Source organism: Podarcis vaucheri (assembly GCF_965113315.1).
Source record: "Podarcis vaucheri genome assembly, chromosome: 9".
Lineage (NCBI taxonomy): Eukaryota > Metazoa > Chordata > Lepidosauria > Squamata > Lacertidae > Podarcis > Podarcis vaucheri.
Genome location: NC_138767.1, coordinates 42,978,264 through 43,005,717, shown reverse-complemented (window position 1 = coordinate 43,005,717; position 27,454 = coordinate 42,978,264). Strand labels below are relative to the sequence as shown.

At 41.1% G+C, this 27,454-nt stretch overlaps 2 protein-coding genes and 1 long non-coding RNA gene across 3 annotated transcripts; 2 read left to right on the top strand and 1 right to left on the bottom strand.

Moving 5' to 3' along the window:
- The first annotated feature begins 1,405 nt into the window (after positions 1–1,405).
- Positions 1,406–9,483, top strand: PPID (peptidylprolyl isomerase D). The gene is made up of 10 exons (XM_082237261.1): positions 1,406–1,579; positions 3,704–3,844; positions 4,679–4,785; positions 5,450–5,638; positions 6,027–6,149; positions 6,920–7,026; positions 7,185–7,326; positions 8,369–8,455; positions 8,542–8,584; positions 8,987–9,483. The coding sequence occupies exons 1-10, from the start codon at positions 1,495–1,497 to the stop codon at positions 9,073–9,075; spliced, it is 1,113 nt and encodes a 370-aa protein (XP_082093387.1). The 5' UTR covers positions 1,406–1,494; the 3' UTR covers positions 9,076–9,483.
- Positions 9,472–27,454, bottom strand: ETFDH (electron transfer flavoprotein dehydrogenase). Its single transcript, XM_082237229.1, has 13 exons — positions 27,037–27,454; positions 22,580–22,723; positions 21,654–21,883; positions 21,102–21,183; positions 20,262–20,380; positions 19,470–19,547; positions 18,023–18,169; positions 16,111–16,251; positions 15,426–15,569; positions 12,634–12,802; positions 11,126–11,308; positions 10,299–10,520; positions 9,472–10,097 (listed from the first exon to the last, which is right to left on the bottom strand). Exons 1-13 carry the CDS (start codon positions 27,068–27,070, stop codon positions 9,934–9,936), a joined length of 1,857 nt encoding a protein of 618 aa, XP_082093355.1. The 5' UTR covers positions 27,071–27,454; the 3' UTR covers positions 9,472–9,933.
- LOC309540460 lies at positions 12,736–13,349 on the top strand. Its single transcript, XR_014223312.1, has 2 exons — positions 12,736–12,842; positions 12,901–13,349. It is a non-coding gene; the product is annotated as an uncharacterized lncRNA (long non-coding RNA).

The window sequence follows — 27,454 nt, the reverse complement described above, 5'->3', positions numbered from 1 at the left end:
GTAGATTATATCCCAGGTGAGATCAGCTCTGGTTTTTTCTAGGCAACCACCACTATAAAGGCTGATGCATTTCTTGAAATACATTTCTGCATCTTCTGAAGTTTGGCTTTGCTCTAAACATTTTCACATGCAGCCTTATCCTGTTTAGAAGCCACTGTTTTCTGTGCAGTTTGTTTATAGGGAAACGTATATAGCTGTGCCTATATGCACTCAAGCTGGCAGCCCAAGCCTATGCATGTTTAGTAAGTTCGATGGTCACTTAGTTCAATGAGACTTCACTCTCTAATAAATGTAGTTCACATTTCTAGATGCCTTCTTGGGCAAGGAGCTAGAGCAGGTAATTGCAGTCCACAGTCCAACACCAGACCATTGAATCAGACTGATAATCTGGATCTCTTTCAGTGGCTTCAGACTGGTTTCAGACAGCAGCGATATAGTCACCCTGCTGGATGGCATATGACAAGAAGACAAAATATACTTCTCCTGGGCCTTCTGGTGTTGGTGCTTGCCTTTAAAGTCCTAAATGGCTTTTGACCTTAAAATCAGCCTTCTTCTATATGGGGTTGCACAAACACTAAGGTCTTCCTATCTGTTGTTTGGAGGGTTGTGACCACCAGAGGGGACTTTTTTCAGTCACAGATTCCTGCACATAGAATGCCCTTCATAGGAAGCTTATCTGAAACTGAACCAAAAACTTTTCTATTTCCCCAGGAACTCTGACATGTTGCATAGTTGGTTTAATCTTTTCGTTTTAAGGTATTTTGATTTTCTGTTACTCATTTTCACACAACCGTATCATCCCTCTTCTTTTCAGCCTTGAAAACTTGCCTACGCGAAGCCATCACGCAGTTGAATACCTAAATATGTGGTCTGTCACTATAAGGCACTCTGCAAAAGCTCACAGGTGCACTTTAATAATAATGATTATGATGATGATGGCAATGACATTCCTGTCCTGTGCAACTAAAGCCGCATGTCACTTCAAAATCCCGCCCCTCCTGCCTCAAAAACTAAGAGATGACGGAGAACTGAGGTCAAGCGGCGTAGGCACTGGTGTTAAATTCACACGCAGAAATATCGTCCTCTTGGAGAGTGTATATACACCGAAAGTGTTCGCGAGGGACAGGAGGACGCAGCTCTGGAAACGAAGCTCGTCGCAACGTTGTCCTTTCGCAACCAGGCGGCCTGCCACCCTTAATTTACTCGAGAGAGTCAGTAAGCAAATTCCACTCAAGACGGGAAGGGAAAAACAAAACGACCGTGCCCAAAACACGCTCGGGCTTCGATGTCCCCAGCAGCAGCAGCAGCCTCCGCCGCCATGCGCTCTTCTAGAAGCTCGCCTGGGAGCTACAGGGAAGGAGGGGCGGCCGGCGCGCTTCCCCCCCCCCGCCTCATTTGGAAGCAGGAAGGCGGAGCCTCCACTGCAGGCCGCAGCGGAAGGCCGAGCCGCAGAGGAGGCGGCGGCGTGAGGCAACAGCAGCAGCAGCAGCCGGCATGTCTCACGAGTCTCCTCTCTGCAAGCCCTCCAGCCCGAGCAACCCCCGGGTGTTTCTCGATGTGGACGTTGGGGGAGAACGAGGTGCGGGCGGGGAGAGGCGAAATGGCAGAGAGGTCGTGCGGGGGGGGTGGCGGGGAGGAGAAGAGGCGGCGGAAAGGGCGCGCGGAAGGTTCCCCGGCGGCGGGAAGGGCGCGAGGGGCAGGAGGGAGGGAGAGAGTGTCCGGCCTAGCCGAGGCCCCTTCAGTGGCCGGCAAGCAGGTGGTCGGAGGACCGTGTGCTGCTGCTGCTGCCGCCGCCGCTGTCCAATGTTCTGCAAGCTCTGCCTTAGCCAACAGGGCGGGCAGCGGGAGGAAGCGGCGCTGCCCCCGGATCTTTTGTATCGTTTCCCTCTCGCCCGAGTGGGAATTCTCCCTCAGGCCGCCGCCGCCGCACGGAGAGCTGCGCGCCCGTAGCGCGCGGCGTATATATAGTAAAATATTGGGGAAGCGGGTTGGCGGAGACGGGAACACTTAAGGACCCTCCCCCCCCCGCTTTCCCCATAATTAAAAAACAAACAAACCCAAATTAGAATAAATCCCGCGAAGTCCCTCACTGCACAAACAAGACTAGAGAAAAAACGTACTGCCCCATCCTGCTTTATATGTTAACTATAAAATAAGTAAAAATAAAAAATAAAAATCCCCTCAGAACAAGCGATTCCCTCATCAGCAACCTGGAGTGGTATGTTATTACGGCTTTAACGCGTGTATTTGTGTAAACCTCGACTCTCCAGATTTAAGGAGTGCTAAGGCAGGCTAGAAAATTCCAGAACTAATTTCTTTTTCCTGGCTTGAACTACAGAATTATTGTAAATATATATATATTGCCTTCTAGTGTTATATATCGCTTCATTTCGCCCAATAACATGCCTGGACAGATTCTGATTTTTGAGGAAAGGGTCACATCACAGCTATTCTGAGTGGAAAGCCTGAGATCAGGATACTTTAATAGAGAACCATAGAATTGTAGAGTTGGAAGGGACCATGAGGGTCATCTACTCCAACCCCCTGCACTGCAGGAATCTTTTGCCGAACGTGGCACTCAAACCCGCAACCCTGAGATTGAGTCTCACCCTCTATCAACTTGAACTGTCCCAGATGTGAATGATCTGAATGCCAACGTTGCTTCCCTTCTATTAAATTTCCCTTTTGGTGTGTGATTTTTGTTTACCTCTTTCTGTGCAAAGTAAGAGTTTCCCCATCACATTGAGGTTGGAGCTCCCTAAAGTGCAGTACAGTGGTGCCCCGCAAGACGAATGCCTCACAAGACGGAAAACCCGCTAGACGAAAGGGTTTTCCATTTTTGAGCTGCTTCGCAAGACGAATTTCCCTATGGGCTTGCTTCGCAAGACGAAAACGTCTTGCGAGTGTTCTGATTTTTTTCCGCTTCCCCCCTTTTTCTAAGCCGCTAATAGCCTTTTAGTCGCTAAGCCGCTAAGCCTTTAATAGCCGCTAAACCGCTAATAGCGCTAAGCCGCTAATAGGGTTGCTTCGCAAGACGAAAAAACCGCTAGACGAAGAGACTCGCGGAACGGATTATTTTCGTCTTGCGAGGCACCACTGTACTTGGGCAGATGCAAAATTGAATTAATTCATAACATGGCATGTAACAGCTATATCTGGTTTCAGAAATGAGGCATGGCCTCAAATTAATGGCAGCAATCAAGAATCAGTGTTCCCATTCTGATCAGAAGTACTTTGGAATGGAAAAAGCTGGTATTTAAAAAAATGCACTGTATAATCTTCAATGCACTTGGTCAAGGCAAAACACATGGCCTAAGGCAAACTATCAAATTTGTGTTGATTAGGATTTTTCTAACCGTATGCATATAGACTAGTAACACCACCAACAAGCGGCACCCAAGGTGAACAATGGGCCTCTCCCATGTTATTAATAAATAGTGGCACTGAGTCAAGCATGGGTGCCAGATAAGATAAATTTGAGCTTTACCTAGGTTGTCACTGGAATTGCTCAATTTTGGCATAGTAACTAGAGAGTTTTATTGACTCGTGGAAAGCCTATGCTCAAGTCATTTTCTAGCCGTGAAGTTATTTGGGTATTGTGAAAATACCATTGGTGAATTAATGGTACGCTATACAAATATACATGGAGGAATGCAGGATGCTGGTATGATAAAATAAAACTTTGGACCTCTCTTCATTCCAGCTGGCCGAATCGTATTAGAATTGTTTGCAGATGTTGTACCTAAAACTGCTGAAAACTTTCGTGCATTGTGTACTGGAGAAAAGGGTATTGGACCAGCCACTGGAAAGCCTCTTCATTACAAAGGATGCCCCTTTCATAGAAGTAAGTTTGTTTTGTTTTTGTTTCCTTGGGTTAGCTGAAAGGAAGATTATACTTGTTTTAAATCCTTTCCTTTATTTTGGTGTCCTACTCTTCTGTTTAAACGAAAACTTCCATGGTGAAGTATAATTTATAAATGAAACAATAAATAACCACAAAACAGACAAAAAAGAGCATCACCATTAAACCAGCAAACTGAAGCTGAATCCTGACAATAAGTAGGCACTGTTGGTGGGTGGGCCCAGTTCTTTGCTCTGTTGTGGATGAAGTTGCGCTCCCTCTAAAGAAACGGGTTTGTTGTCTGCGGGTGCTCCTTGATCCCGCTCTGTCATTGGGTGCCTAAGTGGCAAGAAGTTCTTTTTCCAGTTACATTTGGTTATCCAACTACAGCCATTGCTGGACCAAGATAGCCTTGCCATCATCTTGCTTGCTCTCATAACATCCTGTTTAACGTCTTACACAAGTCTTGCTTATTGTGTGGGGATGTGGGATGGAGTTTTCTTGGTGGTTATACTAGTATGCAGAACTCCCTGTACTCAAGAAACGTACCATATTTACTCAAGTATAATGCGCCATCAAGTCTAATGTGCACCTCAGTTTTCAGAATCTTGAAACTAAAAGAAGTATTTGCTGGTGAATGTAAATGTGCTATTGAATCTAATGTGCACCTTAATTTTCACAACATAATTTGGCCAAAACTGGTGAGCATTAGATTTGAGTAAATATGGTATGTTCACTTAAGCTTATAGATTTATAATTTATGCATTACATGAAATAGGACTTTGGAATGTTGTCCAACCTAATGCTAGCTTTCATCTTTCTGTGTTCAAATTGCAGTTATCAAGAAATTTATGATCCAGGGTGGAGACTTCTCACATCAAAATGGAACAGGTGGAGAAAGCATATATGGTGAAAAATTTGATGATGAAAACTTCCATTACAAGGTAATGGCTTAATAATTAAAATTGTCACTTGATAGAATTATGAATGTTTTTCATTTTTACCATAATGAAATGTGACTTTGCCTTAAAAAAAGTTGTATTAAAGCTTTTTTTGTGTAACAAACAAGCAAATAAACAAATAAAATTACATATAGTGTCTCCACTTTCAATTCATAGAGTCTTTTTCACAATTCATTTTAAGTAATTATCTGTATAAGGTCAACTCTAGCTGAAGTATATTTAAATATAGCTAACATTTAACAAGTATCTCATTTGAGGGAAATGTTTCAGACTCCTACTTAATATGAATTCTTGAGATCTAATATAAAAGCTGTTAAATGTGAATAAGAGACTTCAAATTAAATTCTGCACATTATCTTAAATATCTTATTTAACTTTATTATTAAGTTCGTTGAGTGTCTGGGTTATTTATTACCCTCAAGCTTAATAATTTCCTTTGGACAGGCACAAGCCTTGCTTGGCATTGTCTCTGCTTCAGGAACAGCTTCTCTGCCTTTTGGCCAAGATCATGTGAAAACATTCACTACGTTAATTAAGATACCGCAAGCCATTTTCCTTGTAACCTTTTGTCTTGTTGGCAGGATGTCTCTGATTCTTCATTCATGAATTATTCTAATCAGAATTACACTGGTATCTTTTTATATAGCACGATCAGCCAGGTTTGCTCAGCATGGCAAATTCAGGATGCAACACTAATGGCTCCCAGTTCTTTATCACAACTGTGCCAACTCCTCATCTTGATGGGAAACATGTCGTCTTTGGCCAAGTGATCAAAGGCATGGGTGTTGTAAAGCTACTAGAAAATGTTGAAGTAAAGGAGGAAGAACCTGCTAAGGTAAGCTTTGACAGCTTTAGAAGAAATCCTTTTTCAGTATTATAAATGAGTCAAGTTTTATTTTGGAAGTGTGAAAAACAGCTGAACTATAAAAGATAGCTACTGAATGGTAAAAATGGTAAAGGGTGTGCATGCAAACTTGGGTGGTGGGTTGTTGGCTGAATTTGGCTGGGACTTGAGGCAAAATCTCTTCTCTTGTAACAGTTACACGTATCTAGTAATTCCCATTATTTAACTGGCATTCTAGCAAATTGAATGATATTCAGTGGAAACTGCACAATTGAATGGCTTGAAATCAACAGCACATATTGCATGTTTTCTGAAAATTCAGAGTAAGCTGTCTTTCGCAGGTAAAGTTGCCTTTCATGTACTCTTATTATTTTTACAGTTATGCATCATTGCAGAGTGTGGTGAACTGAAAGAAGGGGATAACTGGGGACTTGCTCCTATGGATGGTTCTGGAGATACTCACACAGATTTTCCTGAAGATTCTGATGTGGATTTAAAAGATGTAAGTATCTCTTCTCATTGAGAAAAGATTGGTGATGCAGTGGGAGTTGTAAGGAAACAGAAAATGAACCTCTCTTACAAAAAACAGAGTAGCATTTATTAAGACAGCACAGGATTGTTGTGAGGATCAGATGGGGAAAGGGAGAGCAATGTATGACACACTGAACTCCTTGGAGGAAAGGTGAGATTTAAATGTAATAAAAGAAGCGAGGCTGCTGAAGATCTGGCTCAGGCACCACCGATCAGCAATGACCGCAAAACCATGTGCAAGATGCTTTGCAAGCTACCGTTGACCATTGGGTCTTGCACAGCGCTGTGGGCAGGGTTTCACAAGGCCTGATGTTCAGCTGACTCATAGGCAAGGGAGTAAAAAATATCAGTGTACTGCCTGCAGACAACACGCATAGCAAAGGGTGCATTGGTCATACAACAAAATACTAATGGGCTCCTGTATCAGGAAAGAATACTACAGAACAAAAGCCACACTTCATCTCAACTCATTCAGAATTTAAGTGCCAAATGGGTTTAATCCAAGCTCTTCACTAGGCAGAGTCTATATAAATACACCAACTAAATAAAGATACAATATAGTAAAGTGTTCTTCCGACTTATGACAAAGCAATGTGTCATTGCATAGTCAGTTGCCACACTGATGTTTTACCCAGATTCTAAACTTGCAGGCCTTCTCCCAAGAAAACAGGGAAATGTTTTGCAAATTACAGAATGATACCACCCCCCCCTCCTCTCTCTCTCTCTCTGTGTTTTTGGTAGATTCACCAGGTTGTGTCTATAGCTGAAGATGTAAAAAATATAGGTAACACTTTCTTCAAATCCCAAAACTGGGCAATGGCAGTCAAGAAATACAGCAAGTCTTTAAGGTAATGCAATTGGGGGTTCGAAACTAACATGGTCCAGATATTTTGGGACTGATCAGAAGCATAAATAGGCCATCCCCCCTTTATCTGCTTTAGCTAGTGTTGCAAGTTAGACATGTGGTAATACAATAATGCAAATTCTGTCATTTTATTTTGTACAGGTATATTGAAGCTTCTAAAGCTATAGTAGACAAGGAAGATTTAGCAAAGTTGAATGCTGTAGCATTGAGCTGCTACCTAAACATTGCTGCTTGCAGACTGAAACTGTTGGAGTGGCAAGATGCAATTGAAAACTGTACTAAGGTATATTGCTTATATTTTGGCTCAGAAAAATTGATAAAGTAGAATCCAACAAACAATTTATGACACAATTTTATTTAAAACAATATGCATAGCAAAGCATTCTTAATTCTTATCTGTCCAGTTTTTGGATTCATTGCATTAGGTCAGCATTGATGAAAATTTTAAAACCAATAACCTGCCATTTCTTGTTTGGCCCTCAAATAACATTTCCCCCTTATCTCCCTTTTTGTCCTACGCAATACAATTCTGTTGAGGCATTTTTCAAGCCCAATTTAGTGTTCCACAACTGTCATATTTAAATGCTCTTGCCATGTGCCTTGATCCATTCATGTTTAGCATCTGCATGTTGGGATGTATTGCTTGGGCCACTGATCAGTAACACACAGATAGGCCAACACATGTCTTAAGAAATATAAACATAATGAATAGGGGAAGCCTACAAAATTTATGCAGACCTACATTGTGTTATATGTACCTACATATGCCCCAATAAAATCAATAGGAGCCCTCTTCTCTGTGTCCTCACAAGCTGAGATTCAGTATGTGGCTAGAGGAAGAAATTGCTTTAGTGCAGCTTGATTGAATTATTGGTAATTTTGTGATTAAAATATTTTGGTACTTAGTAGCCATTGATCTCTAGGTGATGTAAATTGCTTATCCGAGTAGCCACAAGGTGTCGGTATACTGTCCAGATATTTTTCAGTCTTATTTCATACTGATTGTTCAGCATAGTTCAGCGGCTACTTAAATGGATAGATACCAGAATGTCCACAAAAGACTGTGTAGAGGAAAACAAACAGCCATTTATGTTTTCTATTACTTGGGCACACAGGAAGGTTTTGTTGCTTATCAGATTAACAACTTGAATTAGGCTGATAAGGAGAACTAGCTTTTGCTTGAAAGAAACCTAGGAAGGAGTTGCATCATTTGTTTCCTTGCTAAAAATTTCTCGTGAGATGCTGCTGCTCAAATTATTTCAGTAGCTGGTTTTGCTTATTGAATCATAAGAAATATCAGAAATACTGTTCTTATTATTTTGCAGGCTCTGGCCATAGATCCTACAAACACCAAAGCACTTTACAGAAGGGCTCAAGCTTGGGAAGGAACAAAAGATTATGATCAGGCATTGGTAATTACAAGTACTTGGTTTGACATACAACGTTAAAGTAAGATATACATAAACATACTGCTTACTTCTTTTCTTTTTCTTTAAAGGCTGAGCTTCAGAAGGCTCAAGGCATAGCACCTCAAGACAAAGGTAAAGTGCCGTTCTGCTTAGTACCATTGACTAGGTAGCCTTTTGAATAAGCTGCACTAGTTTCACCGCAGACTGAAAACATTTTTTTGCTACTTGAGCCAGTATATGTATCCCAGTGAGGGTGGGGAGAAAAGTAAGGGAAGAGGGCGTTATGTACTCTGAAATGAACATGCATGACTTTTAAGTTACACAGGCTTTTAAGTTACACAAGCTATATTCACACTATTTTCTCTCCTGCGGTTTGACTAGCTTATTCTTAAATCAACCCACTCTTGGGGAAAATGAATTTTTGGAATGGGAATTTGTATTGTAAATAGGTTACTTTTGGAAAAAGGTGTGAAAGTTTTCTGCAAAAGCATAAAACAGCAATTTTAACCACTTTTTGTTTGTTTACTTCCACAGCTATCCAAATGGAAGTACAAAAAGTTAAGCAGAAGATAAAGAATGAGAAAGAAAAAGAGAAGGCAGCTTATGCAAAGATGTTTGCTTAAGTCAAGATAGTTTCTCCTCCTTAACTTGTGCACTGATAAAGGCAGGATTAGTATGAGTAGCAGTGACAGTGTGTTATTGACTGTCACTAATACTGATGCTGTTTCACATGTTTACATCTTGGCTTTTCTTAAGGTTGCATATAATTTCAAACATCTTTCATTATTAAGTTAAATGGTAAGACACTTAACAGTAGTAGTATTTTAACCTAAAAAGTGTTTGAAAAGCTACTTCGTAAAACTTCAGAACGACCGAGTGCAAAGAATTTGAACAAAGTTTGGTTACATACCAGAGGCTTAAATTAAACAAGCTATTTCCACCCCTTTTATCCCTCACCTGTAACACTCATTACTGAAGATTCAAACGCTGTTAGAATGGTGTTGAAGAAATAAACTGAATTTGTAATCATATAGGGAAAGTATTCTTTATTACTTGAACAAAATCAAGTTATATCAAACTACCTCTAGCCAGCAGTGCTCTGTACCTCGTGTTACATATGATTGATGTCTGACTAATCTTTACAATCAAAATCCACTGAAATTTAACCTTCAGCTTTCATATATTTTACTCTGGGTCACATCCATTATTAGTGTTCAGGATTGGAGAGGTTGGGCAAATCAGACCAGATTGTACTCAAACTGTTCTTGTTCCACTTTGATAGACTTAGGCTTATTTGAGTGTACTTTTCTATTGCATCTGTACTTCTGAACATGCTGACAGTTGCATTTACTGCTTCAGTTTAGCCTTCAATAGTGTGCTAACCTCACAGAGGACCATTGATAGCAGCTCTTGAGAAAAATGTGGCAAACCCAAAGTTGTATGGTTCTGCAGCTAGGGTGTTCTTTTAGTTTTGATCAAGACTACATTCCATTATAAGCTGGTCCACCTCCACCTTCAGGTACAACCCAGTTAATATTTTGGCTGGGATCTTTAATATCACATGTCTTGCAATGGACACAGTTCTGAGCATTTATCTGTAACCGCAATCCATCTCCAGTTTCCACAGGAACATATTCATAAACTCCTGTAAAAAGGAAAATTGAATTTAGTGGAAGAAGTAACCTAATTCTAAAAGTACAGTAGAATTCAGCCAGAAAACGCCCCCATCAAAAACCAAGGGGTCAAGCTGATAAGTGAAGTTATGGTATGTAGGAAAACAAAAAGTGGAGGAAGGGGAGAAAACCACAAACCTGCAATTCCACACACTACAAATTGTGCTAGGTACCTGCAGGGCAGAATCGTTGCTCAGGTCCATCGTATAGAGCTAAGTTATGATTGACAGGAACACTATCATCTTTCAAAGTCAAATGAGCTGGCTGGTCATGTTCGTGATTTGTGCCACTCAGAGCCACTGATGAAAGCAAGTCAAAACTGATTTTTCCATCAGGTTTGGGGTATTCAATAGGTGTGCAGTCTTTGGCTGGCTTTAGCCGCTTTGCATCTGTCCCTAAAATATCAGCAGAGGGAAAAACTTAAATATAAGCAAAACTTAAATTATATCACCATACTCTAGTAAAGGAGCATATCAGTACTATCTTCTAAGTAACTTTGCTTCTCTGAAGGAAATGCCTCTACTGCTGTGATGCGTTCCACAACTGGAAAGGGGATGGTGGTGAAGGTAGAGTAGGCATGGTCTCCCCCCCCTTTTTTTAAAGGACATATCTTGAAGGGTAAAAAAATTCCTGTAGGCATGGTATCACAGAAGGGCAATCAGGAGTGGTCAATAACTTTTTTAAAAAATGACAAATTTGGGGGGATCCTGAGAGCCATAAAGAACTTGGGAGAGTCATATAAATGATGCAATGTATCCACCCCTTTTCTGTGGTGTTGGCCTGTTTGTGGAAAAGGTCTCAACAGGAAAGAGTGAGCCTCCTTGCACAATAGTTAGACTTCCTCTCCTTCCCTCTGCAGTCTGTTCTTAGTGGGTCCCCCAAATCAACAGAGCACCGGACTGTCCAACAGATTTAGGGGCATGATGGTCTGAAAAGGAAAGGAGAGAAGAAGGGAAAGTCTCATGGCTGTTGCCCAGATGCTGTTAATTTAGAAACCTACCTGGATGCTTTAGGGTCCAAGGTTCCATTCCTCTTAGTATCCAGTAAAATATGCCTGTGTAAATCATTCCACCATACACACCCAAGGGTCCATGGCATGAAGGACGGATATTTCTGACTGCATAGAGTTCTTTCCATGCCCAGGATTTTTTCAGATTGTCTTCATATTCAGGCACATCAAGTCCTAGAAACAAGGGACTGTTTATTAAATGTTTAGAAAGTCAGTAGCATCTTACAGTTCCACTTAAAAGGAGATAACTAGTGATACTGATAAGAGCCAGGCTTTCTATAATTTGCAACAAAGCAGTAGTTTACATTTGAGAAAATATAAATTGCTCGGGAGAGCTATACTTCAATAATTTTATATCTGAATGGATACTGAAAAAGCAGAGTGGCAGACAACTTTGAATACAGTATGTATATATCATTGTTTACTCTTTGAGTTTTACACTAATAAGACCAAAAATTAACATGTTTGAAGGACAGTAACATTTGTTTCTATTTAAAAGTAGTAAAATTATACACTACAGAATTAAAACACAGAGGTTGCAATTCTGTGCACACTCGAGGGTAAGCCTAATTGAATTCAGTGGGATCCACCTTTGACTAAATGCACAGGATTGCATGGAACATGATTAACTGTTTAACAGCTAAACGTAGGCATTTCCCCATGTACAAGGTGCTAACTTTTTAAAAAAGTGAATCTGCATTTAAAATGAAGAAAACAACACCTTGCATTTAAGATGAAAACGAAAGTCATTTTGGACAGCGACTTTAGTGGAAATACTATTTTTTTAAAAAAAAAAAGTTGTAAAGCAATGCAAATACACATATAAATTATCAACCTGTAATTTCCAGTGTAAACTTCCGATTAATCTCACCCAGAGTATCATTTCATTCTTGAAGGGTATGACATGCCATAGCAGAGACTCAATTGTTAGGACTAGGCAAGGTATTATAATTAGGCTCCACTCGTAAATTCCTTCCATTATATCTGCAATATGGTGATGAGACTTTAGGGCAGGCTTGTATTGTACTAGTCCATTATCCACAGGTGATAAAGAAATGGACACAGGTGAGTCAGTAGGGTGGAGACTTTTCTTTTGGTGTTTTCCATGCTTCCAAGGTCTGTGCCAGCACCTTTTTTTTTATCCCACTGTTTTGCCTGGGGAAGCCCCCTGTTTACCACTGAATCAGAACAAATGGCAATCTGCAGAAAAGCCTATTGCTGTTTCTTCCAATTTAGTGGTAAACAGGTTTCCCCAGGGAAAGTGTCGGGACAAAAATAAAAAATAAAAAGACCTGGAAAACGCAGACCTGTGTCTGAAAAGTGTTGTGCAAAAGGAAGTCTGATGAATTGTGTATGCTAGTGAATTGTGGGCTTTCTACAAAGCTGTTTTAGGTCAATACACCAGTGACAATTAACTAGGCTTAAAGAGCTCCTTGATATTTAGAACTGTATTTGATCAGAAAGCATCAGTGATAAATGTTCATATCATGCCATCTTACCCAGTGTTTTTGATTGGAGATTCTCATTCGTTAGTTGGTTGAAAATGGCTTCCGAAGCCAGCATACCACTTTTCATTGCAGTGTGTGTGCCTTTAATCTTAGGAACATTCATGAAACCTGGACTACAGCCAATAAGGAGTCCACCAGGAAAAGTGAGTTTAGGTATGGACTGCGGAGATAATAATTAATTTATTAACTATTCATGCAAAGTAAGAAAGATATTTTTTTTTAATCAAGCAGTCACATTTTAAGTTTGATTGCATTAAGAAGATTAAAGCATAACATTTACAGCATGCTTGCATTCTCTTTTGTAGATCCCAAGCCATTATGCCTACTAGATTCAGGTAGGTAGCCATTTTGGTCTGATGCAGTAGAAATAGATATAAAAATTTTAAAAATTGTCCAGCAGCACCTTAGAGACCAACTAAGTTTGTTCTTGGTATGAGCTTTCATGTGCATGCACACTTCTTCAGATACACACATTATGTCTACATTCGAGGCTAGAACCAGCAATATAGGGTGGCATAATCTATTCGGCCTGTAGATTCATCATGCACTGTTTTTCAGACTTACCATTCCTCATTCTTCCTGAAATTCTTCAAAGCTGACTAGACCTATATCCTTCTACCCTAAACTAGAACGTTCAGCTGCTTGTCTCCAATTTCCCAGCACTACTTCAACCTTTACATCAGTATCTACTCATCTCTCCATTTCTTTTTTAAAATTTAATCCCACCCTCAGAGATACAAATCTGGATTACTCCTAGGTGTATCTCATAACATTATATTTCCAGTTATGTGGTAACATCAATTACAGTATATATTCATACCAGCCCAAAAATTCATAATGTGAGGCTGTCCCAATCTTTCGCCTTCTCCTATGTGCATAATAAAAGGGTACCAGCCTCCTGAAAATGTGGCTTTTGTTTTCACCCCCTTTGCTGATTTTGTTTTATTTGTTAGCTTGTCCGGCGAAACTAGTTGTCAGATTTTTCTTGTACCATGAAGTCAGTGTTGCACCCTCCAGAAGTTTCCCATATATGTAGCTATCACTAGTCTTGTTGGTAACAATCATTGTTATAAAGCAGATCAGTATTATCTCCCCAAAAAGGTTAAGCAATACCAACTTTTTCTCTCTTCCTTTTCAGTCTGATGCAACTGGAGCTACTGCAGTAAAACATTTGCCATACTAAACTCCATTTGCATTATAATCCACTCCACAAGGAAGCCAGGAGCGTTGTTTCAGGGTTGTTGTTTTTAAAAGGCCAGCCCAGACAGTCAAAACTACACTGCCTCTGCTTCCCTCTTGCAGTGTTTAAAGAACACCATCTTCAAATAAATTAACTTTGAACCAGGGAAACCTTTAGCTCAAACAAGGCATTAAAGTGCAAATGCAGTGGTCCAGAAAAATAGTCATAAAGTGGGAATACCTATAAAAAGAGAACAAAGAATACTACCCACAGAGGCAAATTTTGTCTCTTTCTGTTATCTATATAGTTCCTGAATATGATATCAATAAAGAAGAAGGATTCTAAGTGTTATATTTTAACTCCATAGCACTAAGAATGACATCTATGAACCCCTTTGAAAGAAGCTACTGAACTTTTCAACTGCTACATCAAGAGACAGGAACTCCAGACATCCAAGCATCTGAGAGGCATTATAAATAAGAGCCAGTATCATTCATGGAGTACTTCTAATCCATTTTTACACCCCTGCTAGATTTCTACAGCCAACTAGTATACCCGAAAGGTGAAAAGGGTTTGGTTATTGTAACCACTAGTATTTTTCTAGATACGGCTGCATCAAATAATTCAGAACATCTGTCCTCTCTGGGTGTATTTGACAGATTTAGTAGAGCATGCTTTGGAGCTATGGAATACAGGTTAAAAGATTTGTCTCTGGAATACTGCAGCAGTTGTAAAACTAGCAGGTTTTAGTATAGAGAAAAGTAAACTTAAGCATCACCTACAATGCAGGTAAACCTTGAATCGGAACAGCCACACAACTAGTGTTACAAATGCACAGGGACTCCAGCTTAGCTCTTCATAAAATCTATGGAGCTCTTTGGATCAGAAGTAGGGTTCTACTGCCGTTTTCTGGTGAACATGTTTCAATTGGGCTTAAATGCAGAAACCTTGCCAATTCAACGTCTTACCAATCCACACCAGATGTATGCTTAATTACAGAAATATAGAATATATATTCTGTATATATATATTATTTGTGAAATATATATAAATTATTTGTGAAAATCTGTACAGTTATGCTGCGGGTTATCATTCCAGGATGAGGCTGGCTAATCTTACCCATGGATGAGATTGTGGTGCAACATTTCCCGGGACAGTTTGTAATATCTCTTATTTTGACATTTAAAGAGGACAACCAGAGACATTTATTAACTGTTCAACAACAGTCCAACTAGAGCGTTTTGTCTTTACTAATGCTGCTGTATTTAATTGATAGGTAAGATCAAACCAACAAAAATATATTACAGGTCAATAGGGTAGCTAGCAAAGTTTAATACAAGTGCTTTTAAAAAATATCAGATGCAAGGAGGCTCACTCCTTCCTGCCTCTTGCAGGAGGATGCCTGCTGTGACAAGTCTGTCAATCACCTAGAAACAAAGTATTTGCCCCCACAGAACTAGTGTTTTTCTCAAATACAAATTTAGTCAAGCAACTAAATTCATGATTAAGACTGCTTCTATCAGATGGCAGCTTTAAAAAAAAAAACACAAAACACTACAACTGAGACATTTGAGGAAATAACCTTGTATTACTAAAACATCACCTGGAAGCCACCTTCATTAAGAGCTCGGGCACCATAGGCAATTCTCTTTCCACCTTCTAAAGTAGGCTGCACAGTTGGATGGTGCTTCCACCTCTGAAATTCCTTAAATGGGTTCAAGTAAGGATTTTGATAATCCAAACCGACCTATAAGACATAATGCGAAAATACTTACTTTTTTTAAAAAAACAACAACTGTAGGCTATTACTAATAGGGCATACAAAGCTTCAAACACACACCTCATTTCCCTATTATGCTACTCGCTGGATATATTTAGCTTACTTTGAATTTCAGTGTTACAAGAAGTAATTCTGTCCCTATGAAATGTACGGCCATGCAGCTATTTTGTGTGAATAAGTGATTCAAGAATTCTGTATACAGGCATAATAGCTCATATACATATTCTTCCCCTGAGAAAAGCTCCAATTTGAAAAGCATGTGGCCAATACTTGGGGACTAACCAAACCTCACACATCAGGGAGAAATGTTTTCAAGGTAGTAATTCTTGAACCCTGCTAACCTTTTAGAAGTTAAGCACTGACAATCTTCCCTACTGAACATCATAAGCAAAAGTTTAAAAGATATGATGTATGCAAGCAATTCTATCTCTCAGTGCCATCCATGAACAGACTTAGAAGCAAAAAGTGTTCAGAAAGTTAAGTTTCACTGCAAGTACAAAATACTTACCACAAACCCCAAAGCTACTAGCGGTTCACCCTCATCTAGATGATAAAGAAATGATCCTCCGTATGTATGTCTGTCCAAAGGCCAGCCAACAGTGTGTTCCACTCTTCCTGCTTTCCATTTCTTTTCATCAATAAGCCACAGCTAGTAATGGGGAAAATCCAGGCAATGCAGTTCAGCAAAGACGTTACTAGACTTTAAACCAAAGTGAAACTGCTATGTGTAACTTTCCATACTACACAATTAGGCTCAGTGCTGAAAGCAAATATAATAATAGAAGTCTTCATCTTTGAAACCGTCACATTCAATCTTTAACCTATTGGCTTGAGTGAATAACCTGTCAAATAATGCTTTGTAAGTGGGGGGAAAATGGGTAGAAAATATAATTTATTTTCACTTATGACCCCTCTGCCTGACACAACTGTTTATTTATTTATAATCCATATATATATATATGTGGCAGTTTTACAACATAAGAGAATAAAAACAATAAAAGTATCCATAAGGACATCAATAAATACGCATTGGTTAAAAAGTAAAATTCATATTATAAAGCCCTGTATAGTTTTCAAAACTCATTTGAAATAAACCTCTACTGAGTTTCACAGGACAGGTCCTGCCTCACGAAAAGGCTCAACCCAACCTTGGAAGTGTGGGAAATTCACTCCCATTGGTAGTCTTACTTCTTTTAAAACATACCGATTGCTTACAATGAATTTTCTAAATGTGAAGCAGAAAAGTTTTTCTTCACTTAAGTCCCAAATCATGCCCACACCTACTAAAAACAGTTTTCAGTGAAGAGGTTTAAGACAGTGATCAGCAGTGTAGAACAGGTAACTCAGGAGCAATTACCTGGATTAAAATCCATGTTCTATCTTTGGTATGCTTTCTTTTTAAGCTTCTATATTTAAAAGTGAACATAGCATAACCTCATCCACGTGCACACTTGTATTAGAACCATTTAAAGCACTGCTAATAATATGCCTTTTCTAGAATGGCTCGGGATGGATAGAACTACTGCCATGAACGACAGGACCAGTTTATGTAGCCAACACTATTTTGGAAACTAGAGTTTTTAGCCATTGTTCTGAACATAAGATAGCCTGCAACAGTGAAATAAAACAGCCACAATACAGAGATGGGGCATGCAGCCCTGTAATACCTGGAAAATCTTTCCAACTTGGCTGTGCCTTGGGTCTCCCTTTAATTCAGGGACAAAGACAATTAGCCATAAAGGCTAAATGTTGACCTTAAAAAGAAACATTGAGACACTTCACTTGTGCATTGTTTACAAGCCAGAACTATTTAACATATGAAATACAGTGGTGCCTCGCAAGACGAAATTAATTCGTTCTGCGAGTTTTTTCGTCTTGTGAATTTTTCGTCTTGCGAAGCACGGTCAAGTCGCAACTGCACCTCTTCAAGCGGTTTTAAGAAAAAGGAAACAAACTTGCAAGACGTTTTCATCTTGCAAAGCAAGCCCATAGGCAAATTCGTCTTGCGAAGCAACTCAAAAAACGAAAAACTCTTTCGTCTTGCGAGTTTTTCGTCTTCTGAGGCATTCATCTTGCGAGGTACCACTGTATGTTTGTCCTAAAATTAAAAGCTTGCATGAATAAGAATGCTGTGAATAAAACTGGAATATAGTGACTTCTACCAAAGAAAGCCACAAGTAGTTATTGCAAGGTGGGGAAAGTGGCAGTAGTAATCCTTTAGATCTAGAACTAACAAACTAAAGAATGGATCAAGGTACTACACAGTAAGCATTAGCTAACAGTAAGATTAGCTAACCTTTCATACCATTTCTATTCTGAAAAGGCTTTAAAATGTACCCCGAGACAATGTCAAACACACTTGTGTTGTGGGATTCAGACAGCAAACCTTGAATTGTAACTGATCAATAATACAGCGATACCTCCTTAAGCCCAATGCCGTAAGTCTGGGGTTGGCAGTTCTGTCTTAGATTGTATTTGTTGTACAACTGCTTTGCAAGATGTCCGTGACAACCTTCTGCAAACACCGTGATTTTGGCATGCAGCTCCAAGCCTCTTTCAAACGTAGCCTGCCACAGAAGATAATAAATACCATCATTACACACATAATATGTATTTGAAAGTGAAGTCTGTTTGGCGAGATACTCTGCAAGCAGTTGTGTAACATGTTTTCATTATACCATGTTGCAGAGAATCTTCCTAGCACCTGCTTTGAATGCAGAGATCCCAGCTTTAACCCCCAGCATCTTGAGGGAGGGCTGGGATAGTGCTCTGTCCGAAATACTGCCCCTCTAAGCCTCTCTATCTAGCCGTTAGGGTTCTCCTCAGGCGATGCCCCTCACTCCATGCCCTGCTTAAATCCTTTTGCCTGGCAGAAATATGTCCTTGAACTGTGACAATGTCTACTGCTTGCCTGGATAGGGAAGGGTGTGTGTTAGCTCTCTTGCCTCTAAGCTCTACCCATCACTGGCACCTGGACCCTAGGAAGTTCCTGATGAGGGAATACAGACTCTGGTTCTGCTTTAAACATTAGAAAGGAAAACTGGTAGGGAAGATTGTAAATCAGCAGTTGTTTTCCTACTTATGTTAAAGCCAATTTAAACTTTGTGCAGCCAGCTTATGCTTCCCTTGTGCACACTGGTGTGTGTGTGAATGCTGCATATACTAAAATGTTAAAGTGTGATGCTCATTCCTAGCACTTAGTAAGATGTAGGGGACACAGTTCAAGTGTCCTGCAGCATATTTATTTCATTCTGTCTGAGACGTACAATTACAAACACCACTATAATTGTAGGAAGAACACTTGGAGCAAACAGTATAAACTGACCCTTGATGCCAGGCTGATAATGAGTTTTTTCCCTACTATTTCCTTGCATGTTCTATTAGTAATCTCTGTTTTATGTTGATCTACTCAGAACTTTAAGGATTATACTGAAGTTTTTAATTTTTTCTTCATTATATGTAGAGTTGAAAAGCATTGTTTTCAGTCCCTTATAAGTATTTATAACATCTCTGCTTCTTTCTCCGCATGGTTTTAAATCTACTGGCTCTCTGGGTGCAAGTCTTGATGCAGAATGCCTTGTCCCATAGCTACATGTCCTTCAAAATGCTGTTTAAAAAGTGTCTTCCATTATACAATCTCTGTGGCAATAATACAATAATGCCTGTGCTTGTCTCAACCCTGGAACTTTGAGCCATATTTTTCGAGTATACTACCTTTGTGTTTACTTAAATGCCTAAATTAAGCTGCAAGTCCAACGCCATCTTCATACCACCAAGCATATAACAGAAGTTTTACAATATCCATTTTTATGAGGAGCCATCCAAGTGAAAAGCATGATGTTAATAAAAAAGTAAAGGAGCCTTTACCTTGGGTGCCCCATCCTTTTGGATGCCAACATCATTTGTGGCAATCCCTTTCACACTGCCATCTTCATGGAAAAGGACCTATGAGGAGGAAATCAAATAAAGATCTCTTATTTCAACATTCTTAACATGAAGCTGCAAGCAGAGTTGTGCAATTTTATTGTTTGTACAGCACCTAGTTGTAGTCACATGGTAAATATTTTTATTATTATTAATTGAATTTGTATACCAGCCTTCATCCAAAGATCATAGGGCTGTTCACAACATTAAAAGCACAAAAGAACACAAAATACATAACGGAAAAATTGAATAGCCCTCCTCCCACAAACACAGTTAAAAGGCCATAGAATGTTAATCAGCCCTGGCTATAGAGAAACCTTTTTGCCTAGCATCTAAAGATATATAATGAAAGCACCAGGGCGAGCCTCCCTGGGGAGAGCATTCCACAAATGGGGAGCCACTGCAGGAAAGGCCCATTCTGGTACAGTATCTGCATGGAATATCCTGGAAGTTTTCAAAAACCTAAGGATGTAAATTAGATGCAGCAAGATGCATGTCAAAAGGCATCAAGATGGTCTCTGTAGGAGACAGCATGCTGGATTAGACAGACCTTTGTTCTGCTCAGGAGGGCTCTTATGGTCTTACATAATTCTGCAAACAATATAGTGTAGTGATTATTTGTGTAAACTGAATGCATTCATTCTGATAGGTGAAAACCTATCTTAGGTGTCATATGAAAGTTTGACAAATCTCATACATGCACACAAACATGAATGGCAACAGCTCTGCCATTACCTCAGCTGCAGCATAGCCTGGGTAGACCTCAACACCAAGCGCTTCGGCTTGTTCACCCAGCCAGCTCACAAAATGCCCTAGACGAACTATGTAATTCCCATGATTAGTCATCGGAAGGCCTAGTTAAAAGGATGAAACACATCACAATTCATTTCATGAAACAGTAAAACACTAAGACTAATTCAAAGTTACAATTCTACCATACGCATCAGCTTACTAGCACGGCGAAGTTACAGTTTATGACTTAATTAACTCAGCCCCGTGCTCACAAATCTTACCACTGAACAAAACGTGTTCCTAGCCTGCCTGCTGTACCTATGTTTCAGTCTATGTTTTAGTAAACATAAAGTCTCTCATAGTTTACAAAATATTTTTCTCTGGTTCAGTGCAGGAGATTCTTAATTGCCTCAGACACCAAATCAACTGACTTACAAGCTTGTCCTCAACACAACTTATAAACTACAGTGCATGTACTGGAACAAAGTGATGTGACATTTCTTCAATATAAAGCTAACCTGCGGCCCTCCAGAAGTTACTGAACTCCCATCAGGGCCAACCAGCATAGCCAGTTGTCAGGGATGAATGGGAGCCCCATTCCAGCAACATTTGGAGGGCCACAGGTTAACCACTCCAACTGGAGAGGCACTATGTAAATTGGTTCAAGTTGTTTTCAATTTTGCTTTTTAAACTGTTGTAACCCACCCTGAGACCACAGGGTGAAGGGCAGGTAATAAATTTAATACTTTTAAGCAAAAGAATAGCTCATTCAAGCACTTTATACCCCAGCTCAAAACAAAAGATTTACAAATAGAGGTTTTTCGTCTTCATCAATAACTGTACCTGGAAGAATAGGAACTGGGATTCTAGAGTTCTTTGTTAATATTCCAAATTTGTCTTCTGTTACAGAGGTATGCAGTGGAGCCTAAGAAAAATGAAATAAAAATAAGTAGAAATATTTTACAAAACTTCCAACCCCCTTAATAAGGCATTTAATACCATTAGCATTATAGATTCACATAAAATTGGAGCAGACATGCTTATGAGTTTCAAGGATGGTAACAGACGTCAGATTAAGCACAAATAAGAAAAGAATGAAGTGAAAGAAAGACACTTGTTTTCTACTGCAGGTTCTGATCATTAAAGGGAGCAAGCTAAAGGATTTAACAGATAAAGGTATTTGGCAGAATTTTATTTATTCTTTGGCAAAAGATACTTTACCAAATATCTTTATAATGCTCATTATTTCCCCGGATACCTTCAATTTCATAGCATTCAGAGGAAACATATTATATATAACTATTTTAGCAATTTCCCTTAAAATCACTAGCATGCATTCTAAACAGAATTAAGCTACAACTGAAAAAAGTTGTAGTGCAGAAGTTAAGCTCTTACCCCGCGTTCTTTCCAATCTGGGAAAAGTTCGTTTAAGGCACGTGGCTCAAGGCAAGCTCCAGAAAGTGTATGCGCACCGATCTGAGCAGCTTTCTCCACAAGGCACACGCGGATCTCTTTGCCGTGTTCGCTAGCTAACTGCTTGAGTCGGATAGCTGCAGCGAGTCCTGCAGGGCCTGCTCCGACTACAACAACATCCGCTTCTTCTGCAAATCTTTCCATGCTTATCCCTTTTAAAAAGAGCCATATACCGGAAAGTCAAATGGAGGCTAGGCCCTTGCTGTCAAAATCAGCTGTCCCTCCCCTTCTTGAAGTAAGATCTTGCAGCCTCAAGTGAAGGAAAAAAAAGTGTTGGGTCAAGACTAAAAAATAAAATAAAAAATGGAACAGAACTTATAGGTATCTTTCAACTGTGGGTTTGCTAGGATGCAGTTCAATGACCTTTTACTGGCACTGTCCCACATCACAGCTAGACGGCCACTTGAAGCTCTTCCGGGGATGTGGCTGCTGCAGTCGCATGCTGACAGCTTCTGGGAGCCGCAGCTGAGAGCTGAGTGCATGGTGGGGACCAGAGTAAGACAAACTACCCCAAAAGGAGCACCATCTGTCCCCCACCAAAGGCACTATCCCTCCCCTAACACCCCATACACCCTAAAGTAATACACTACACTAAAGTAATAAACAATTGCGAAGTTAATTGTTAAATATAATTACAAATACAGATTTACAGGGTTTCCCACAAAAATATATAGCTGCCCACGTGCTATCTTCTATCTATCTAAGTGTCCTTTAAAGGGGGGGGGACTACCTTTGCTGTTTGTTGATCAGTAATTGACTCTTCGTCACCACAGGCGACTAGGCAAATAGCTATTTACAAGCCTGGTTATGCTACAAAAATGAATTGTACTTAAAAGTTTGTCACTTACCTTCCCACCGGTTGTCTTTGTCCCGGGGGTGGATAGTATAGTGGGTGGTGATACGTGGCACAGTGGAAGAAGCCCATCGTGCTGCGCACAAAGGCAGGTGACAATCTTTTCCTGCTGACCTCAAGGCATACAGACAACGATGTGCTGTTGCAAAGAAATAAAACAGTTTTGAGCATTCATTTTTTGTTACAGCTCTGTAACTCGGACAACAAGGACACAAATATTCTGCTACTACATTAGGACAGTTTATTTGTACACTGTATGTATTACAAAAATACCATACCATTTAAAGAAGCAGTCTTAGATGTAACAGTTACATTAATGTTGGGTCCCATATCAGTTCCAGATCCTATGTCTCCCCCATCTCCTTTTAGTTATTTAGTGCAGTGTTAAACAGTTGATCATCAAAGATAAGCCACACATCGCTGCAGATCTCAATGATGCCTTACAGTAGAGGTTTTCAACCTTTTTGAGTCCACGGCACCCTTGACCAACTACATTCTTTCTGCAGCACCTCTGTGTGGCTCAGGAGCCCAGTGATATCTCTCCTTGCCTGCAGAGCTGGCAGACTCTCACCCTTTTTCGAACACCCTTCCTTGTGGAGTGTTCCCTCAGCCTCCTCTCCTCTCTCCTTGGGAGCCTTCCAGATAGCCACTGCTGCAGCCCCTGATCTCTGAGCTGCCCCACTCCCTGCCTCAAAGAGAAGTGCCTCCTCACACTGCCCCATAGGGGCCCAGGACTCGTCCAACAGCAAGGGTTGGTGGACTGGCTGGCTGGGCTCCCTTGCCCACTTGCTTGCTTACTCTGAGGCCACCTCGGCTCCTGGCAACCAACACCCCCTGGCCAGCCCCAGAGGCACCATTTGCCTGGGGAGGTTGTAGCCAGGGCTGCTGCAACAAGCAGCTGTGCAAGCCTTTAGAAGGCAGAGATGCGAGAGGGCATCAGAGGAGAGAGGGATGGAAAGGAGGAATGAGGCTAGTGTTTCCCACAACACCCTTGACCACCATTCAAAGTACCCCAGGGTGCTTTTGGTTAAAAACTATGGCAGTACAGCTTTCCCACACCTCTGAATATCTGCTGTAATTTATATGTTACAAATCTGTGTGGAGCACAGCCATAATCAACTTATATAAAACATAATGAGCTTTACAGGGTCTACAACCAATAAACTCAAAAATGATTTAATGTTCACAAATGACAGGTGACTTACCTATATGTGCATGTGTGTGTGTGTGCATGCACACACACACACACACACACACAAAATTCCATAGTGCATGGGTAAGTTCTATACCAACACACACTTCTACGTAAGCATCAGACAGCTCGCCATGAACTCTTCTGATTTTGTCTTTTCCATTTTGGCAGCTTAGGTAAAGGTAAAGGTACCCCTGCCCGAACGGGCCAGTCTTGACAGACTCTGGGGTTTGTGCGCCCATCTCACATCTATTGGCCGGGGGCCAGCGCTGTCCGAAGACACTTCCGGGTCACGTGGCCAGCGTGACAACGCTGCTCTGGCGAGCCAGAGCCGCACACGGAACGCCGTTTACCTTCCCGCTGGTAAGCGGTCCCTATTTATCTACTTGCCCCCGGGGGTGCTTTCGAACTGCTAGGTTGGCAGGCGCTGGGACCGAGCAGCGGGAGCGCACCCCGCCGCGGGGATTCGAACCGCCGACCTTTCGATCGGCAAGCCCTAGGCGCTGAGGCTTTAACCCACAGCGCCACCCGCGTCCCACTTTGGCAGCTTACCCAACGGCTAAAGTTTTGACCAAGTAACTACTGTTCTGGCTTGCTAGCAACCTAGATCTTTGCAATTTGGGTGTCTATTCAGATATGACTGTTACAGTACAAGGCCAGCATCCAAAGCTAGGTCATGCAATGAAATTAAGAGCGGATTTGGACAGAAACTCTCTGGAGTTGCAGAGCAGGAAGTGACTGTTCCTAAATGAGAGGTGTGTTCATTTGTATCCCGGGCTACTAGAGAGAACTGAGCAAGCAACTCCTGCCACTGTAATCAACAGCATGACATAACAAAAGAGTTGGGCTGCTACTTATACAAGGTCATGTTTGACTATAGATGAATCTACCCTAGTTGTTCAGTATGGAATTTTCAAACTTACTCACTTTTTACAAGGCCCTCACCCAACATCATCATCCTGCTCTTTCCCTGTTGTATTTCCATCTTTTCTCATTCAACAGAGTCTGACTTTTCCCAGAGAACAGATGAGTAGCATAATCATCACCAGTGTAGACATTATTGGTTCTACTCTTCTATCCTTTCAAAATGACAGGACTATGACATGCACACCACCATGGTGGGTAAGTGAATCAGCTCAGTACACATTCATAATAACTACTGCAGGGGCACCATTTTATCACTCCATATTTTTGCACTACAATGCTTTTCAAACTATGTTTTAAATACAACTAAATTGAAGGCTTTACAGTGCTTAACCTATTAATTCAACAAAGTTATTTTTAAAAAATTGATTAAACATTCCTTTCTTGTTATTAACAATAGCCACTTTACTAAAATAGCATTTACGTGAACTGGTCTTTCCCAATTTTCTACCCACTGCAGCTATGTCACATCCACTTGTGTAGGCAGAACATAGCAGGAAGAACATACAGAATAAGTGCAACATTCCCAGCAGTGTGGAAAATCAATTGCGCTTGTAGTATACAGTAAAAGAGCATTGCTTATTAACACTAGGAGCCACCTCTCTGAAAGCAGGCTATATGGACTATCTGGCAATGTGTGACAGCAGTCAGTCCCTTGATAATACATACTTAAACAATTCATCAAACCCCCCATGCTAGTATAATAATAATAATAATTTATTTATACTCCATCCATCTGGCTGGGTTTCCCCAGCCACTCTGGGCAGCTTCCAACAAAATATTAAAATACAATAGTCTGTTAAACATCAAAAGCTTCCCTAAACAGGGCTGCCTTCAGATGTCTTCTAAAAGTCTGGTAATGTAGTTGTTTTTCTCTTTGACATCTGGTGGGAGGGTGTGCCACTACCAAGAAGGCCCTCTGCCTGGTTCCCTGTAACTTGGCTTCTCGCAGAGAGGGAACCACCAGAAGGCCCTTGGCACTGGACCTCAGTGTCCAGGCAGAACGATGGGGGTGGAGACGCTCCTTCAGGTATACTGGACTGAGGCCGTTTAGGCTTTCTACTTCATAAAGGACTTCTAGGTAAAACACACAATTATTTGCACTTAACATTATTAGTATGTAAAGGAGAACCAAGCTATTCTATTTCTGCCCTGCTTTTCTTATGCTTGCCAATTGCAGCAAGCTATTATCATTGCTATATTACCGCACAGTGCAAAATCCAGATGACCGTTCCTCACTGGTGCCTAAAGAACTGATAGTGGTAGGTTTCTGAAGGTGGTAGGAAGCCGGTTTCCCCTCATCTCATGTGCTCTACGTGGCTAATCATCACATCCTCTTACTCCTTAACCAGCAGCAACCACTCATTGGAGTAAGATCTTTCAAGTCAGAGGCTATGATTTTGAGGTAGACTTCTACCAGGTAGAGATGAAAGAAAAGTGGAGGAAACAGAGACCAAAACACACCAGCAAGAACATTCAAGCCTTCATTTCTGTCCTTCCAAGCTGGTTCTTAAGATTCTTGCAAAGGATTCATAACAATCACTGTCGAGTCATGAGCAGGGCTTTTTTTAAGAGTCTCCCTTCCACAAAAGGACTGGTCTCTGTCCAAACAAGATCTGTTTTGTAAGAGATCCTACAGGTGACCTTTACCCTGATTTTACTTCTGGCCAGCAGGGGGAGATGAAAGAGGAGAAATACCCAGGGTCGGCTCTGAGAGAAATAAATATTTGGTGTGGGTCAGCAATCCCACGCGAAAAGGCAACTTCTTTCTTGTAGCTTTGTTGTCAACCCCATTCTGTTGACCTCTGCGCATACTAAGGTCACGGCCTTGCCTTTTCCTAGGCTTGACAGGTGGGGTTCAAAACCAAACCCCGACAACACCTCTGACTCACAGAGCTGCTCCGTGCACATTTACACTGTTGGACACTCCCCCTTCCCTTACACAGAGAGACACAAATCAACACAGCATTGCTACTTAATCCCCTGACAGCTGCCATCGAGCCTAAGCACATTTCGTCAGGGGCCAAGGAGCAAGGCGGGTCCAGAATCAAGCTGAGGGGGGACAACGCTCACCCAGAGGAAAGCCACCGCTTTCATTTTCCACTTCTCACTTATAATGGTGGGAGCCATGACTTACACCAGGATTGAATGCACATGCATTCCTAATGGGCTGGACATGCATGCACAAGAGCACTGACCCCGAATCAATGCTCTTCGTGAAAGAAAGAGATAGCTTATCGACAAACAAAACACAAGCGTGCAAAAAATTATGGAGATTCAGGGCGAAACTTACTCGCCACGGCACGTCCGGAAAGCAGGATTTAAATGCACTTTACCTTGACGGGAAACTCTGCAGCATGGAAGCAGCATGGCGTTTAGCGAGAAGGCTCCTGGCAATCCAAAGGAGTGGGTGGGCGACCAGCCTTTTTTTTTGGGGGGGGGGGTCTCCCACAGGCGCTCTCCTCTGTCTCCCTCGCTTGCTTTGCAGAGTCTCACGGGGATCTTACAGCTCGGCCCCCATGCTCCTCCGGGTTCTCAAGCAGCTGCAGAAGCCACAAGCAGAATTCGCTGGCGTCGAAGTTAACTTGCGCAGGCAGGACACACGTTGGGAAATGGGCTCGACCTCCCAGAGTGACAGCCTATTAACAAACAAACTTAAAAAACAAACAAACTATAATTCCCAGGATGCCCCGCAGGAAAGGGCTGCGCCATATTCACGAGTCTGTCCGCCGGACTTGAGGGCGACGGGAGTGG